Source organism: Chinchilla lanigera, unplaced genomic scaffold, assembly GCF_000276665.1.
Source record: "Chinchilla lanigera isolate Chin_1 unplaced genomic scaffold, ChiLan1.0 scaffold00016, whole genome shotgun sequence".
Taxonomy (NCBI): Eukaryota; Metazoa; Chordata; class Mammalia; order Rodentia; family Chinchillidae; genus Chinchilla; species Chinchilla lanigera.
Genome location: NW_004955417.1, coordinates 7655716 through 7673443, shown reverse-complemented (window position 1 = coordinate 7673443; position 17728 = coordinate 7655716). Strand labels below are relative to the sequence as shown.

General features: G+C 36.8%; 1 protein-coding gene across 1 annotated transcript in view; it reads right to left on the bottom strand.

Moving 5' to 3' along the window:
* Necab1 (N-terminal EF-hand calcium binding protein 1) overlaps window positions 1–17728 on the bottom strand; it is a 164060-nt gene that overhangs the window by 64477 nt on the left and 81855 nt on the right. The window contains exons 4-5 of the mRNA XM_005381766.2: window positions 10869–10894; window positions 3876–3973 (exon numbers count right to left, since the gene is read on the bottom strand). Coding sequence (XP_005381823.1) covers window positions 3876–3973; window positions 10869–10894 — 124 coding nt within the window. The remainder of the gene's footprint in view (window positions 1–3875; window positions 3974–10868; window positions 10895–17728) is intronic.

The window sequence follows — 17728 nt, the reverse complement described above, 5'->3', positions numbered from 1 at the left end:
ATACACTGCCTGAAAGAGGTTTTTTTCATGATAAATCCTGCATAGAATGTAGTAATTAATAATGTTTCACACATATAGAACTGTGAAGACCTATTAGTAATTCTTTTTTATTGTAAGACATAAAGAAAAAGACTATAATCTTTACATGTGAAAGGAATAGGAAACCCAGGGAGTCCTAAGTGCTATAAACAACAAACTAGGTACAGAGGAGAGATGGTGAAGTTGAGATGAAGGAGTCTAGAGATACCAGAGAGAGAAGCAACATGGATGCAAGAATGAAGAGGGACAGAGGATCGGCTGTGCTCAAAGTCATTTATCTTTTCCTCCGTAACACTGAAGATGTAGTGTAAGACGTGCCTGTTAGAAAAATAACTTTTAGAAGAAAGCTCTGGGCATGCACACACACACACTTATATTTTGGAAATTTTCCATGGCTACACTGATAAGGTGACCAAAAAATCCTAAATAATTAAGAACACCATTGTTCACTTTAGTTTAAAATACTCTCCCTTTAAGTCTTACCAATAAACATGGAGTACCATTTGTGTTTATAGAGCATTGTGGAGTTCTAGGGAGAAAGTCCTAGCTCTGGAAATCCCAGAAGTTCAGGTATGGTCACCCATCCCCAAGTATCAGTCAAAGAGAGGGACAGTGGTGGGGGAGCTTTCATCAGTATGGTCACACCAGGAAGGACAGATAAAGGAGATCAAGATCTGTGTTTGAGGGGTTGACAAGAACTTTAAGGTTATAGAAAAGAAGAACAAGGCAAGGGTTGGGGTAAAGACAAGGGTTGGGTTTTTTTGATTTTGTTTTTGTTTTTGTTTAGCTGGCAGAGTAGGTAATCCTGGTCAAAATGTGCTCATGTTGATCTTTATCTAGGACTGGCTCTGAGAGGTAGCTCCTCAGAAGTCTTATAGCAATTGTTTCCCATGAGATGACTGCTCCTGCTCATGGAGGCAGCCTCAGTTCCATCATGAGGTAAGTGCTTTCACTTGGGGGGAAATCTTGTCATGAGGTGATCTGTTCTGTGAAGCTGCTTTTCCAGGAAACCATGGTGACTGCAGATTTAGGACAATGAGTGGAGACATCTAGGAGATCTGGGACAGGATATTTAAAAGCTGACAACTGAATATTCCTGCAGATCTTGAAAATATCGTATCTTGGTGTCCTCAGTGTTGAAAGAGGATGAGATAGGTGAGGTAAAGTTAGGGCTGATAACCCTTGTGTTATCAGTTTTTAGACAGACGCTCCTTAAGGCATGAACGTGCCAATGTGCTTACTGAGCAGTGATCTGACCTACAACTAAGGTAATCAAGGAGACAGATATAAAATGAAAGAGCGATGCCAAGGTTTACTTACTCCTTAGGTATCTGCAGGGCTAGCTTCTAAGTCCCTGTTATAATATCACACAACAAATCTTAGCTTTGGAACTGGAATTCCAAATTTGCTTTGAGTTCCAATGATATCACATATTGATAATGTGAGTTAACTTATCACTCACTCTATAGAAAGAAGAAAAACTGGCAAACCTAGCTGTGTGTGTGTGTATACATGTGTGTGCATGTGTGGGTGTGTGGGTGTCTATGTGTGAGGGTTCTGATTCTAGTTACCTTCAGTGCTTTCCAATGACCATTTGGAATCTGACATATGAAGTTTCGTTTCAGAAAAATAAGCAAGTAAAATAATCAGTGTAGCCCATGAGGATCTGTTGAAAGGCTGGGATTAAGAAGGAGGAGAAGTGAAATAATGATGACATGCTATATTTGGCCTGAGTCACCTCCCGGGGTTTCGGTTAAGCAGTTAGAACCCATTTTATCTACACTCTGACACAGCAAACAGATGTAGTGCCAGTCAAGATAGACCACAAATGGCTTGTATTTCATTTTTCATAAAAGCCTGCAACAGTCAGCCTTTCCTACTGAGATGGAACTTTTCATCTGAGTAAAAATATACCAAGACTCTGGAACAGAAATGCTGGCTGTCTCACTCAGAGGGCTTCACTGTGACAGACAGTGTGGAGAAGATACCAGTTCACCAGTGGCTTGAAAAATGTCAAAAACCCTGCATTTCACTCATTTTTAAGTTGTCACACTGAGGGACTGTTTCTAATTTTATTTTCTGTCAGTTCTTTTCTTTCTTTTTCCCATTTTTCACAAGTTCAAAGATGCATGTTTTCTTTGATTAAGCAGCATGATCATATGAGTCAAATTCATTTTTACGGGTCAGCGCCAAGACAAAGGTTTTGTAACTGAAGGAGACCAAGATAGCAGGTTGATCTCAGTCTAAACTCTCTAAAGCCTCATTGTATTATTATAAGGACAAAGACCATACATTATTGCACTTTTATAAGAAAACAAGAAAGATTATGTCCTTGTCTTTTCTGCCTATTAAAAGAAATCTGAAAAAATTTTAAATAAACTTAGGAGCTAATTTTCTTTAAGGAGCAAAAGTATTTAGCTTTTGGAGCTGTATGAATGTTCATTTAATTAATACATTCAGTTAATGCATCAGTCAATTTTTTGAGTGCATTTTAATTGTCAGGTCTTATGCTAGGCTCAGGGTAAGTATAAGAAAACAACCACACTGGCTCTTCTAGCTCCCTACAGAAAAAAATAAAGAAAAACATATATTTCCTTATGCTGATAATTCTTAGCAAGGAACAAATGACATACTCCAATGGAGATGACTTTAGGTATGTAATCAGTGAAGATTTTCTGAGGCTATGGTGTTTAAGATGACACCTACAGAATGAGAAGAGGCCAGCCATGGGAAATAGACACTTTAAAATGCTCAATTCCAGAGAGAAATTCCCAAGGGACAAGGTTACTATGCAGTTTCCAAATTCACCTGAAGAAATCCAGAGCTAAATCTGTTCTGATTCCACTTTTTTTTTTCTGTTTTCTTCATTCTCACTTTGTGCAATTTGTTACTTGGGTATAGGGTTTCTAGGCTGATGCTTTGATCTTCTGTTTTGCTCTACATTTTGGGAGCCTTTCTAAACTTTATTCTCCAAAATTCTACTGCATATTTATTTCCACTCTCTTGTTTAATCCTCAAGATCCCTTTCTCTCTGTCTCTCTGTCTCTCTTTCTCTCCCTCCACCCCGCCCCATGCTCTTTCTCTCTCTGGTATTGGAGAAAGAAAATAACCTTCCCCTTATATCCTCACCCCAACTCCAAACTATTTATTGCACAATCTTTTAAAAAAGATTGTATTTCCTGGCTTATTTGCATTTAGGATACAGGCCGAAATATGCAGCCTGGCTTACAACAAACCTTGTGAAAGATGCGGCTCCTCTCTGCTCCACTTCCGTCTCACATCATGACGTCCTTTGGGGCTCTGTCCATGAGCCCCTTTCTCATCCTCAGTTCCGTGAGTGCTTGCGGCCCTCCTGGCTCAGCCTCTGCTCCTGCTGCTCCTAGTTCCCCCTTGCTACTTCCCTTCTGCCTGGCTCTGACTATGAAACTAGAGAGCCGCACGATTCTTCACATCTTTATAAAATGATTTAGCTTTCCCTTTAAATCCTTCAGTGTGACTTCGGTGTCCTGTCTTCTGCTTCTTTCTGTCACACTGTAATGTGATTATTTATTTACACACTTGTGTCCTCATCAGACTCAGAGCTGCCTGACCGGATTTTTGTATCTTTGTATCAACAGCGCAAAGTACATTCTCTGGCACATGATGTCTGTCATACTATGGATGAATAAAATAGCTCCTTTAAGATCAAGAAAAGTAAATTGTAAAACGTATATAATTACACACATATAAAAAGGAATCAATATTTTCATGATGTGTTCAGAAATAGGTGTGATTTTCAACAATATATTTTTCAAAGAAGAGATTTTTATAGAAAGCAAACATCACCATTTCCTTACTTTCTTTGTTTTGCCCATGGCCTTCAGGATGGAGAGGTTCAGGTCTTCCAGGGCTGCCAGGACATTCTCATACTCGCCCAAGTGCTGGGAAAAATATTCTGAAAAGTGAAAACACTGAAATAAATTCCTGTCTGGATGTAGGTAATCATAAGACCAAAAATCAGCTGATAATTTATTGAATAAATGAGTAAATTAAATAAAATGTCAGCTATGAATGAAAACTGGAAGGTTTTCAAGTGATACTAAAGCACCCATGTAATAATTTCATTTAAAAAAGGAAAAGAAACCCTAGACAGTAACCCTCATTTGTGAAACCCAGTTCTTTCCTACAAAAATAGGGAAAAATGAATCTGGAATGACTGATAAAACTGTTTAAATGAAAAATCATTCTTGACAGTATATTATCATAGATTTCACTAAGGTAGTAGTTTTACAAAAAAGTTAAATTACATTTAGGGGCTTCTTCTGAGAAATTTTTAAGGAAGGTAAGCTGTCTTCAGGTTAAGAATAAGTGATGTCACAAACCACAAGGTCACTTGCTGCAGGACTGGCCACTGGACTACTCCTAGTGTGGTTCTCTTTCAGGAATTTCAAAAATGTTTTTCAAAGAGCAAAAGCCATATTTATCTCATTTTTCAGTGAAAAGGAACAGATAGCCTATTGGATGTTACGATTAAAATGAAGAGCAGTGAACACTAGATTGATCCCCAAATTATAAGCTGAAATACAGCAGAGAGAAATGTAAAACCTAATATTTACTGAGAGGAAACTATACATTTCTAAAATGAGAAAGAGCTAAACGTAACAGAAATTCATGTATGAAAAAAACCTAGAACTTTCAGATATTAGAAAACCAATAGCCTTTATTGTTGTGAACTCTTCTTTGGATGAATTGCAGCTTATTATTCTCTCCAATGTGATATTAGTATTTATAAGTTTAAATTGAAATGATAAAAAATACATGTAAGCCAGCTGAGATCACCAAACTCCCTTGGGGCGTGATTGATGAAAACTGCCTTGATAAATCTACTGAATACTCCAGATGGAATTATTTGCTGCCATTGATGGTGATAACAGGTGGAAATTGCCACTGATTGATTTTCTAGGCACTCTGAAGACTCCTCTGAGAACAACAAAAACACAGGCGAGCAATAAGTACATTCTGGATTACGGCTGTCAAAATACAGTCAGTGCACACAGAGATTAAAAACAAGTGACACATTTTTGACAACAAAGAAAACACACTCTTGGTTATTCAATCCTTGAAAATAGTGTGGTGGGTCTCATAAAGATTTTTAAGGAAAGGATTAATTGAATGTTAAATAATTACTCATTCCTTAAATTCTTGCTTCAGAATAACATTGTAATTCTTGGTTCTGATGCTGCCTTTCTGATAGGGTTGACAAAAGGCCTGACCTTGTCTGTGCAATTATTTGTAATAAATGAAGTCCCTGTGGAGAACATCCTTCATGAACCTGCATGCTGTTAATGTGGCTGTAGAATATTCATCAGCTGGGAAAATAATAAATCAGAATAGAGTATATTTTGAGTTGAATCGAGCAAAAAATGTAAAGTGCAAAACAAGGGATGTCAGTACATTTTTATTTTAATATATACACAGACTCAAAGAGTATTATATAAGATTTTTAAATGTAAGTAGACCTTGGTGTCATTTAGGTGGTGCTGCTTTTAGGTGAATGCTGAATGTAAGAGTGATCAGAAAGCTTCCACTCAGATTTCAGAAAAATGCCTGGGAGGCTGGGCACTATGCCCCTGAGAGGGCAATGTGTGAATCTGTGAGTGGGAAGCCAAAGATGTAGTGGAGGCCCCAGAAGTTTGTAAAAGCCAGGAAAGCGGATGGGCTGAGGAAAACTGCAAGGAGGGAGCAAAGACAGTCCATGAGAGAGGTCCTGGAAACTACAGCCACAGCTGTAGGGGTGGAGCCACCCAAGCCCTTTGGGTTTCATAACTTGCCACAGGATGCCAGGAATGCTGGACTTGGAACTATGGGACCTAATATTTGGCCTGCTGGATTTTGGACTTGTTTGGGTCCAATCCCTTTGTGTCCCCCTATTTGTACCATTTGGAATGGTAATGCTTATCTTGTGCCATTGTCTGTTGAAGGTGTTTTCTTCATTTATACAGGGTCTCTCAGAGGAGAGTTTGTTTTAAATCTCAGAGAAGACTTTAGACTTAAACTTTTCAGCAATGCTGAAACTATTAGGAATTGGGCAACTTTTAGAGATGGACTAAATGCCTTTTGCATAAAGGGATGTGTGTGCATCTTTGGGGGGGCAATAGTAGAACGCTAAGGCTTACATCTAAATTTCCCCCCAAAGCCTCATGAGGTCATAGGTGGGTGTTTCAGAAGTGGTTGAGATCTACTGTGTGTGATGCTGAGGTTAAGTGTGTGATGGTGGGATCAAGAGTGTCTGATCATTAAATTAGTCCACTGATTTGTTGGCATAGTTCTAGGTAGGATTAAGGGTGCCTCACCCTGGGTGTCAGTGCTACCTCCCTTAAGGGCTGGTAACCTGGATGGAATATAAGGCACAGAAAGAGGATCTTCTCTTGTTTGCTTGCTGCTTGTTACCATCAGCCTGTCTTGATTTGACATGGATGGTTTATCTGCTGTGATACCCCTTTGCCATGCTAACCTGCCTGGAAGTCAGCCAACTATGGACTGAAACCTCAACAAACTTTGAGCCAAATGAACTTTTTCCTCTTTAACTTTGGGTGTCAGGTGTTTTGTCTCAGTAACAAGGAAAGTTAACTAAGATAGTCACTTAGCAGAACCTGTTTCAAAATAAAAAGTGTGAAGGTCTGGGGATGTAGCTCAGTGTAAATGCCCTGGGCTCAGTCCCTAATACCACCAAAAATAAAAATCCAAAGTAAAAAAATTCTGTACATTGGGTGTAATAAAAGAGTAAAATGTGATTTATAAACATGTTAAACAAAGTATCAATCAGAAAGCAATAACTTCATTCACATTCAATGCAACATCTTCTTTAAAAAATGCTAAAAAATTAGTTTTTCCTTTCCCTGTTGTGCTTAATTAGTGGTGTTGCTTTACTGAATGACAGGCTTTTGTGGTTTTTTTTTGTGTGTTTTTTTTCCTATACCTCAATCCTCCACGTTGTTGCATTTTTCATGTGCAGGCTAAGAATCCCACGTTAGAACCAAAGGACCCACAGCTGCCACAAAGGTCATATAGGGAACTGGTTTTACAAAGCATCCTAAATTTAAGTGAGTCTCACAGCATATACTTTGTTAGGACTGCTCAAGCAAAAGACTAAACAGCAAAAAAAAAATAATAATAATAATAATGAACGTGTGTGTGCGTAAGTCAGAGAGAGAGAGAGAGAGAGAGAGAGAGAGAGAGAGAGAGAGAGAGTTAGGACCCCCATGATCTGAATTAAGGTATCAGAAATTAAGAATATGGTGATTTTAAAGGGTACAGTTCAGTGTCATTCAATGCATCACATTCAGTCACCTAGTGGTGTGTGCGAGGTAGCCTTGGTGCTCAGGGACTGGAAGAAGACCTAAAGTCTTCTGATTTCCCAGCACCCCGTCTTGCTGGCAGTGAAGCTGAGGACATCTTCAGTATGATGGGGTGTCTAGCACTGACCCACTGAAAGGGAACTTGAACATAAAGCTAAGACAGTTTTATTCTGCGAGTTTCCTGTACCTTCAGTTTTTATAATCATATTTACAGATTTTATCTATTTGTTTAAATAGTTTAATATTTGGTATTAACCAACCAACTCGATGAGAAAATATATTATTATATACCTACCTGTCACAAAACTTTCTTGTAGCTATGCTCTCAGATCAAGAACCTCAGCTACATGAATTTTATAGCAATTACTCCTCATCAATCTAGAAATATCTCAAAATTCTGAGCTTCCAAGATTTGCAAACAGGTTAAGCAAAAATTAGTAAAGCTATAAAAACAGTCATAAACCAGGGAGGGTTGGGGAAGTAATAGTTATGCTCATGAGCTTTTTAGATCAGAGCTAAAGATCACATGAATATAAAACAAAGCCTCAATGGTAGAATTTAAATACAATTTTCTAGGTGAAACTGAGTTGTATATTGGCTGACAGTTGTAAGGTATGGCAAAAAGCTGCATTAAGGAAGAGCTTCAGAATGATGTATGAAGAGTGAGCGAATAATCAGGCACACCTATAAACTGCTGGCAGGTGCGTGCATTGGAAAAACCTTGAGTAAGAAATTACAATTTGAGGGATTTACCATACAGAACGATGTATACAAGTGGATGAAGACGATATACACTGTATGGGAGAATATTTACTTCAATAATACTTGTTCCAGTGGAAAGATGAAGTGACCTGAAAAGTTGTTAAAGGGATTTGGCTGGAAAAGTGAATGAAAATGGAATACCATGCAGCCATTTTTGCAAAATGAGACAGATGAGTATGAGGCTTTACTCATTATATGATCTCTCTGTTGGAAATAAATGTATTTACATTAATGCCAATATAAGTGTAAAAAGTCTAGAAGGGTGTGTTCAAAGCCATTACCAGTGGAGACCAGAATAAAGGAAGAGAGGTGAGCAAGAGAACAACTTTGACATTTTAGCTTACATACCTACATGATTTTGTATCATTAACTTTTGAAAAATAGTAATTAAATTGTGTTCCTTTCATAACTAAAAATCACAAAGTTGTTTTTAAAAAAATCAATATTTTAATAGATTTTGAATTCTAGGTTCAGAATTGAAGGAGCTGACAAAATAAGCAAAAGCAATAAAATGAAAGCTTTAGATACCTGGAATTTTTAATTGGCTTCTAGGAGAAAGCACAAGAAATCTCCTTTCTATGCCAACCAAGCGCTGTCCCTCCCACACACAGGGGGAGCTTGTGTGGGGTGTGAATCTACACATTTCCTTGCTAGCACTGAAGCATTTGGCTTTGATTAGAATCCAACTTAAATATTTACTTTATATTCACAAAATAATGAGGAAAGAAACTACACTCTGGAAATTAAAATGCATATTCTTGAACAAAAAGGGGGAGGATTACGACATGATTGGGAATACAATCACTGAATCTAAAACATAGAGCAATTCTATCTAAACAAAGCTCCAGCTACTAGTTATTTAACCAGAACTATGGGGCAACATCATAGTATGACTTTTCAACAAATACAGGGTTAGGATGACAATTAGGTTCCTTTAATATAGAAAGAAGACAAACATTTTCATAGATAATTAATGAAAATACACTATCATACTTTATAGAGTTTTTAAGAGAAGATAGAATTTAACGTAATATCCCTTAGTGATAATAGGCAATGTAGTAAATAAGACAGCCGCTAAATGCTTTTCATCTTAAAAGCACTTATAACAGTTATTTTCTCATCAGCTGGGCCTACACAGGCAAAGTCAAATAAAAAATAAAATGGCTATCTGAATGATTTGAGGAATTGGTTACTTTGGCCTGACATATCTAGATATTTAGGGCAAATGGTGCTTGCACCTTCACGAACTTATCAAGACAGCTTCTCAGTGCTCCGTGTTCTCGCTCCGCTTTCCTGACAGGGTCTCCTACACATGGATGAGCGTGGACCTCAACCCCATCTTTATGGAGACTACGATTCATCAGGAAAGCTGGTGGTACTGCCCATATGGACTGCTCTGGCACTTAGCATGGTAATACCATGTGTGAATGATGCCACCGCCAGATTGCAATGAAAGCAACGGCAGGATTTTTTGCTCGTGTTTCATAACTATCAAAGGCATGACCTACTTGGATACAAAAGTACTTGGCTTCTTCATAATCCTACCTTGCCTTTTAAATTGAATTCTTGTTCCTGAACCTGGGGTGCACACTGAGGAAGAAAAGGAGCACAGGGGTTTTAAGAAAATTGGAAAGCTCATATTAAGGCTCTCATATTTGTTTGTTCAGTGATTGCCTGGAAATCTTCTATTCTAACACTGTTCTGGCATGACATCGCTTGGTGTTATTGTACCTTTTTGTTGAACTAGAAGATAACTAGTCTTAAATATTATAAGTAGTCTTTTTGATGTTTTGGGCAAACTCTAAAATTTGAGGAACTAGAAGTTATTCAGGAAGGATCTGTCATTCAATTAAAAATTGCAGAAACACTCACCCTGAACCATCAAAAATGTCTGAAGCCTCCAGGATAATAAAATCAAACTTGTACAGGGCATGTTTTTACTTATTTATTTTAAAATATGAAATTTAAAACCTTCCAGGATTCAGAGAAATATGCTATTTCATATTGAATAGTCTCATAGTGATCTGTTATTTTTCAGAACAGCAATAGATTTTAGATGCATTTGCTTTTCTATACTTCTAATCTTTGACCCGCGTTCCCAATTACATAGACTAAAAACAATAAATGAAGAGCCCATTAAACCAGTTTTAAAGATGATTTATCCCTATTGGAATCACTTGTTTTCTTTTCTTTTAAAGAGAAAAAACAATAAAAACAATGATAAAAAATTTCAAAACAAGACAGTAGGAAAATAACAATGGTTAATATATTGCATATTGTTATCTTCAAAGTAGTTGCTCAGTTTACAAGATATGGGCATGAAAAATTGATCAAACAATATAAACACTAACTGTTCCTTTCAATGAAGTAATAGAAATTATTAGTACATTACAATACACAATACATTGTGAAGAGAACAATGAAGTTGTATTAACACTAATTTAAAAATAGACTTGTGGACAATTAGTTCTTGTGAACTAATGCATTGATTACAACACAAGTATCCTTCCATGAGCAAATTAATGAGGCCCAACTTTTTATGCAGTCAAATATGCATTTTAGCAAAACCCATGGAAAAAGATAAATCCTTTGGACCTTCTTGATTTATCTTTTATTTTGCTCCAGCATTCCCAATCTATGATGTTAATTTAAGGTGTGTAGAAATGCATAAGACAACATTCTCTTCCATTTTAAGAGGTAATAGGTTTGATTGGTCTTAAAGGAACTTACCACATAGTTCTTCTGTGTCAAGATTGCTGAAAAGAAAAAAAAATATTATTACTTTGGTAACATTTTTAAGTGTTTTGTTTTATTTTTTATTGCTGGAGATTGAATCCAGGGCCTAGCAGATGTTAGACAAGTGCTCTACTGCTAACTACATACTCAGGCCTTCATTTAAGTTTTTTAATAGCTAAATACTCTGATGCTCCAATCTATATTATTATATAAATAAATAGTAGTAGGCTATTGCTTCTTTAGATTCTATACTGTTTTAGAAATCACATGTTATGAACAATGACTATATTTTACTCTTTCTTTGAGCAATTATGTCTTGAGATTTCTGTTTTCCCCTGTAACATGCTGGAGAAATAATGCACCATGGTGAAGAAGGGAACCTCTGGGCTAGGATGTCTGTGTTTAAATTATAACTCTACAATTTACCCTCTGTGTGACCCAGGGTACTGACATCTCTGTGTCTCAGTTTCTCTGCTCCAAGATAGGGATTCTAATAATTTCTGCTTCATAGGGTTAATACATGTACAACAAAGAGTTGCTGGCACAAAGTGAGTATTTGGTAAAAGTTAATCATTTGAATGACAGCGCTGGAACTTCTATACCCAAGTTCAAAAAGTAAATTTAATTCAATGCTTATTTTAAGTGATTTCTAAAAGAAAGTTATGTGGCTCAAGCATTAGATGTCAATAATAGAAACTCATTACTCTCATGACAATAAACATAAAACACCTAGATGAAATGTTAGGGGAGATAAAATGTTATTATCAGAAGAATAATGCCATTAACCAAGGAACATGGTACAAGAATGCAATACTGGTCCAATACTAGGCAATAAATCAATAGAACTGATTGCATCATAATTTAAAGGAGAAAAAATCATCATATTAACAAGAGCTAAATGAGAATTTAATAATAACCTCACAGTAATTCCTAATGTTAAAAAGGTTTAAATTGAATAGGACTACAAATAAACTTAATGATGTCCAATACTATTAAATATCAATGCATTACAAATCTTTGATACTGTAAATTGTCAAATGTCAAAAGGACATAACTTTTAAAATTTATCCTCATTTGAGTAGCAGTAAGAATTGGTGGACAGGAGGGAAACAGGTATAAACATTTTGTTCATTGACCTCTTTTATCATCTCCATCAGCCTTTTGTGAAGCAATTTTAAAATCAAGATTTCATTCTATGATATTGAATACTTGATCTGGGTTAAATGATATTGCCACACTTTAGTGCATTTTTTGTAAAAGGGTGTTTTTACACTCTTTTACACAAAGTCTTCTGCAGTAGTTTTGGTGTGGGGTCTCAGTCATTCCTTCCTTTATTCCAAAAATGTGTACAGCTATGTGCTGCCATTGTTGAGGTTTCAACAGATACAAAAATGAATACATTAAGCTGGGCATGGTGGTACATGCCTATAATCCCAGCACTCAGGAGGCTGAGGCAGGAGGAACTTTGTGAGTTCAAGGCCAGCCTGGGCTACAAAGTGAGCTCCAGTTTAGCCTGAACTGCATAGCAAGACCCTGTCTCAAAAACACCAAAAAAAAAAAAAAAAAAAAAAAGAATACATTAGATTGCTCTTGTCTAGAAACTCAATTTAGAAGTAGGCTCAGACAGTAATAAATAAGTAAATTACAATAAAACAGTTAATGTGGAGGAAGTGGTTTCCCTGAACTGGCAAAAGCTGTCCGGGAATATATCAAAGAGGACAGCACATTTCAAAGGGTAAATGTGAGTAGGGATGGCAAGGAGGAACATTCTGATCAGAAAAATATTTGCAGTAAAAATTAAAAGTACATAGACTACGTCATTCAATTTCAGAATGCTGAGTGGTTCCTGTGACTATTAGATGTGATACAGCAATTTGATTGGATTAAGAAACACCCATCCGATTAGTACAACACTCTTCTGGGACTGTTTGTAGGATGCTTCCAGAAATTACTAGCATGTAGGCCAGAAAACTCAGGGAGAAGACCAACCTCAGTTATGGGTGGTACCAACCAACAGGGTTGTAGCTTGGATGGACTAAAAGGTAAAAAGGAAGAAGTTGGGATGGGTTTGAAGAGCTCCAGTCTGCTTGAGCTTGTGGGTCTGTCATTGCCATTGTCTTTGGACCTTGGTCTCCATTTTCTTTAGCCTTCCAAAGTAGACTCAGACCAGTGCCTCTCCAGTGAGCCTTCAGGCCTTTGAGCTTGGACTTGCATCCTTGATCCCTCTTCTGCAGCTTCTGGGTTCTTGGACTGAGCAGCGACTGGATCCTCCCGCTCTCCAGTGCACAGATGGCCATTGTGGATTCTTCTGCCTCTGATCCCATAAGCTAATAAATTCCCTTCCATAATTGTACATATATTTTCTATTGATTCTGTTCCTCTAGAGGTCTCTAACCAATACAGTTCCTTGACTGGACAACAGGTCGACAATGAAGAAATAGGACCAAAAAATACAAGGATTTGTGGAGTGATCTAAGAGGTTTCTACCTTATCTTGTTATCAATTTGGAATCACAGGAGAATTCTAAGATGAGAAACATGGCTGGCTTTAAACTTTAAAAAGATCCTTGACAGATGGTATGAGATTGCACAGAAGATGAGTGAAAATGAGGCCAGGAGCCCTCTTTGCAAATTATTCCAGCAGCCCAGGCCAGTTATTCTAAGGGGTGTATAACCCAGAGGGCGTGCGAGGCCATCCACATGGGGCAAGAACAGATACTTGAATTTCTATTTCTGTTGATAGTTCACCTTTAACTTTTTAAAATGTCTTGTGTAATTTATAGTGTATAATATTAATTCAGTGGTGTATTTACAGAATTCATAGACAAGTAAATAAACATTTGGATTACAAACTAGAAATCATTATTTAATACAGAAGCTTCATTAGTAACAATTCAGAAGTCTAGTAACGGCAGGCAGAGGAGGGCCCAAGGAGTGCAAAAGAAAAGAGAGATGTGAAGGAATTTGAGGGAAAACCAACAAAACTGTTGAAAACTTACTGGATTTGGGATTAGAGAGTTAGGTATTTTTACAGTTTAGCTACTAGACAGCTTAGAATGATCCAACATTTTGGATCATTCCATTTTGGATCATTTTGGAACATTTTGATCATTTGAACAACATTCAAATTCATGTTGTTTTCTCAGTGTTTTTACAGAACTTCTGGCTTGAAAAGGGTATTAAGGGTGACTTTGTTTTTGTGTTTTCCTCAGAATGGTTCATAGACTCACAACATGATTTATTTTGAGTTTCCAAAAGAATGAACAACCTCAACCCACATTTTGCCAGTTTTTCTTCATTTTTATTAGTATATCATAATTAGACTCATACTAAAGAATATATATGGCAAAATATGTATCATATGTATATATATATATTTATATATATATATAAATATTCTGCCAAAAGATGTATACACACTACTCAGGAAAAGAAAAATAGTATTGTTTTTTTAACAGATGGTGTTATCCTCATATGAAGGGCCCTAGAAGATGTCACGTATCACAGAGAACTCACCACACTCCAGCCTTTAGGAGAAATTGAGAAAGCATGTGCAGCAATCCCAATGACAAAGGTTACCCAAGTAGCAGTTTGCCATACTAATAAATGTCTGGAAGCTAACGGCTGCTATTTTGAGCACCTCTTGTAATTGTAAAGGTCAAACATAACATGTATTAATCTTATGTCTTAATAAATTAAAATGTTTATACAATGTTTTCTTTTCTTGAAGTGTGTACATGTTTTTGGCTGTCTGTCTCTCTCTGTCGGTCTCTGTCTCTGCCTCTCTGTGTCTCTCTCTCCATATATCCGGTTTTACCTCCCCAATCTCTTCTTGCCATCTTCTTGTCCCCTGACTCATAGGTATCTTCCCCATCTCCATAATGTTTACCTTAGTCTACCTTCTGTTTCCTGTTATCTATCTTTCCTTTTGCTTTTAAAATTATTCATATTTTTGGTTTCTCACATAAGAGAAACCATGTGATATTTTACCTTCTAGGTCTGATTTATTCCATTTAGCTTTATAGTCTCAAGGTGTATACATTTTCCTGCAAATGACTCAAATGTATTCTTCTTTACTGCTGAGTAGCACCCCACTGGGGATACACAGCACATTTTCTTTATACATTCGTCTGGTGGTAGGCCTACAGGCTACTTCCCAGACTTAGCTATTATGAGTTGTACTGTTATAAACATGGGCTTGAATGTGTCACTGTAATATGATGTCTTTAAACCATTAATGAATATACACAAAAGAGGTATCTAAATCATTATTGAAAATTAAATTACTTGGACTATAAGCATAAACATAAAAGTTCAAAATAATTTGCAAGATAGTAGCTCTCCTTTTTCCTTATTACAAGTCTACACTTGTTAAATACTGAAGTGTCTCTGGCCTCAAACATGCCTTTATTCAGTTGCTCTTGCATTATGGTGTTTGTGGTGATTAGTAAGACAAGTTTCTCTTTTAGAGTAGGCTCACATGCGTGCATGCTAGGAGAGCTGAGATACGTTTTCATTCTGTAATGACTTGGATTTCTAGTAAGCTATAGATAAGACAAGCATAGTGTATACCTGATAGAATGCAATTCTTTACTTCTTCCCATGGTTATAATATGAGGGAGAAAGACAGAGAGAGAAAGAGAGAGAGAGAGAGAGAGAGAGAGACAGAGAGCGAGAGAAAGCAAGAGAGCAAGAGTGAGAGAGTGAGAGAGCAGGATGCTGGCTCTAGAATAAACATATTCTTATTTAACCAGAACCAGAGAGATGCAATCACCAGAATGTATTCTCAGCCAGACACCAGAGAGAGGTAAAGAACAAAGATATTCATGGCACCATGATTGGCAGTAGTGGGAGAAAAAAGACAAACTAAATACTCATTAGATGAATAATAATTTAAATTGAATTATAATGTATAAATAGATTCAAAGAGTTGATAATAACTTGGAAAAATGCTTATGCTAAATATTTGTGTACATATTATATATATACACACAAGGACCAAAAATCGCATTTCTAAATGCTTAGAAGGAAGTGAACGATGGTGTCAACAGTGGGCCATACTACTGGATGCTAGGATTTGGGTGTGCTTGCTTTTTTGTCTTTATAATTTTCCAAATCCTTCTCTTCTGTAATCTTAGAAGATTTCATTCATAATAGGAAAAGTAAAAAGAAAAAAGTTATGGTTAAAAATGGAAGAAGTAAAGGGTGTTACCCTGTTCCTATTATTTAACTTCCTATGAGCCTGCTTGGCATGGATTGCATTTGATCTGTCAGTTTGGACCTGGCACTTTATTTTGCAAAATTCACCACTTTGACATTCTGAGTATAAGACTGACACAACACACATAATTTAATACCATTCACTTGTAATTCTTAGAGATAGCTGAAGCTGTTTAGGTTTTACTCTTCTGCATTGGGGCAGTCTAAGTTCCAATAAAACCAAATCCATAGCCTAAGAAACATGTTTATTTCTTAGAAAAAAAGAGAGAAAATATTGGGACTATGCAGCCTGATTTCCGCTGGGAATCCTGAATCCCTAGTTTACAATTCTAGGTTACTGTCACAAACATTTTTCCATTCAAGTTATCATTCTTAGTTATCTCTTCGAAGTATTTTCCTACAAAGGTAGCTCTTTTTACCATTCCAACTCATTATAAATAGGAATGAAGGATTGTGTTTTTTCTTAATAGAAGCTACCATTTTAAACTCTTCCTTTGCTTTGTTTGACTATGTTAGTTTCCCTTTTGTTTCCTCTTTTTCAAAACTAAAATTTCTGTGTACTGAGTACCTTTGCTGAATCAGTTACGAATCCTCTCTCATGTTTTAGTGGGCTTGCGGGTCACCTCTCTTCAGTCTAAACATGACCAGTGACAAGGCAATTTATTTTCTCAGTTGTCAAAACAGTTTTAAGAACATTATAAACTTCTTAATAGCTAGAAGGTTTAATTTTGGCTTACAAAGATATTTACTTCTCAACAGTATTTGAGGCAAGGAGAATCAGCCTCAGTGAGTGGGATGCTTAATTATTCTGATGGAAGTATTGTAGTATTGCACACATTGCTTTTTTTGGCAGATGAGCAGATTGACTAACAAATATGTTCAGCTATCCTTGTATTCTTCACTTTATGAAATAATATTATGATCTCTCAGTTCACTAAGGATCATCTGAGTGGAATATCCTTCCATCATCATCTGAGCAAATGTACTGAGGTGGGTCTGGCATTCCAAACAAAACAGTGTTAAAGAAAATCAATAGAAGCTGTACTGGGGATTAGAAGAATAATAAAGAACCAGACCTTGCAAATATTTTTGGGTAGTACTGAGCTTCAGGAACTATATTTCTCATTGCTTACACAAAAATCTGGTTAATTGTGCTTGCTTTGGCAACACATACACTAAGAATCCAGTTCAAAGAAAAGAGACAGTGCAGATTGTAGGAAGAGCCGAGACCAAGGATTGGATGTGACCCTTGTGAGAGGCAGACGCAACAGACAACTAGCCAAGTCATTTGAACTCTGAACTGGCAGAATGTAACCTAGAGTAAGGTGGTGACATACTAGTGACCAAAGGGATTTCAGGAATAGATGCTATTCATATATTCCCACTGGAAGAGTCCAGTTGTTTCAGTCACCAGAGACTGCAAATGGCAGCTGAGAAGTAAGACCCAGAATGAACCAAAGCCTTGTTTCTAGAGAGGCAGAGACACCTCATGTGTTATCAAATAGGGGCTTGGACTATGCAATGAGTGAAGACAGTTAGAAGCAAGGGAGAATTAAAATTTGGTTCTTCTCATTAAGGCAAGAACTGACTTGACAGAGTAAGGTAATATGCAAGACCAGGATGTGAACGCAGTGC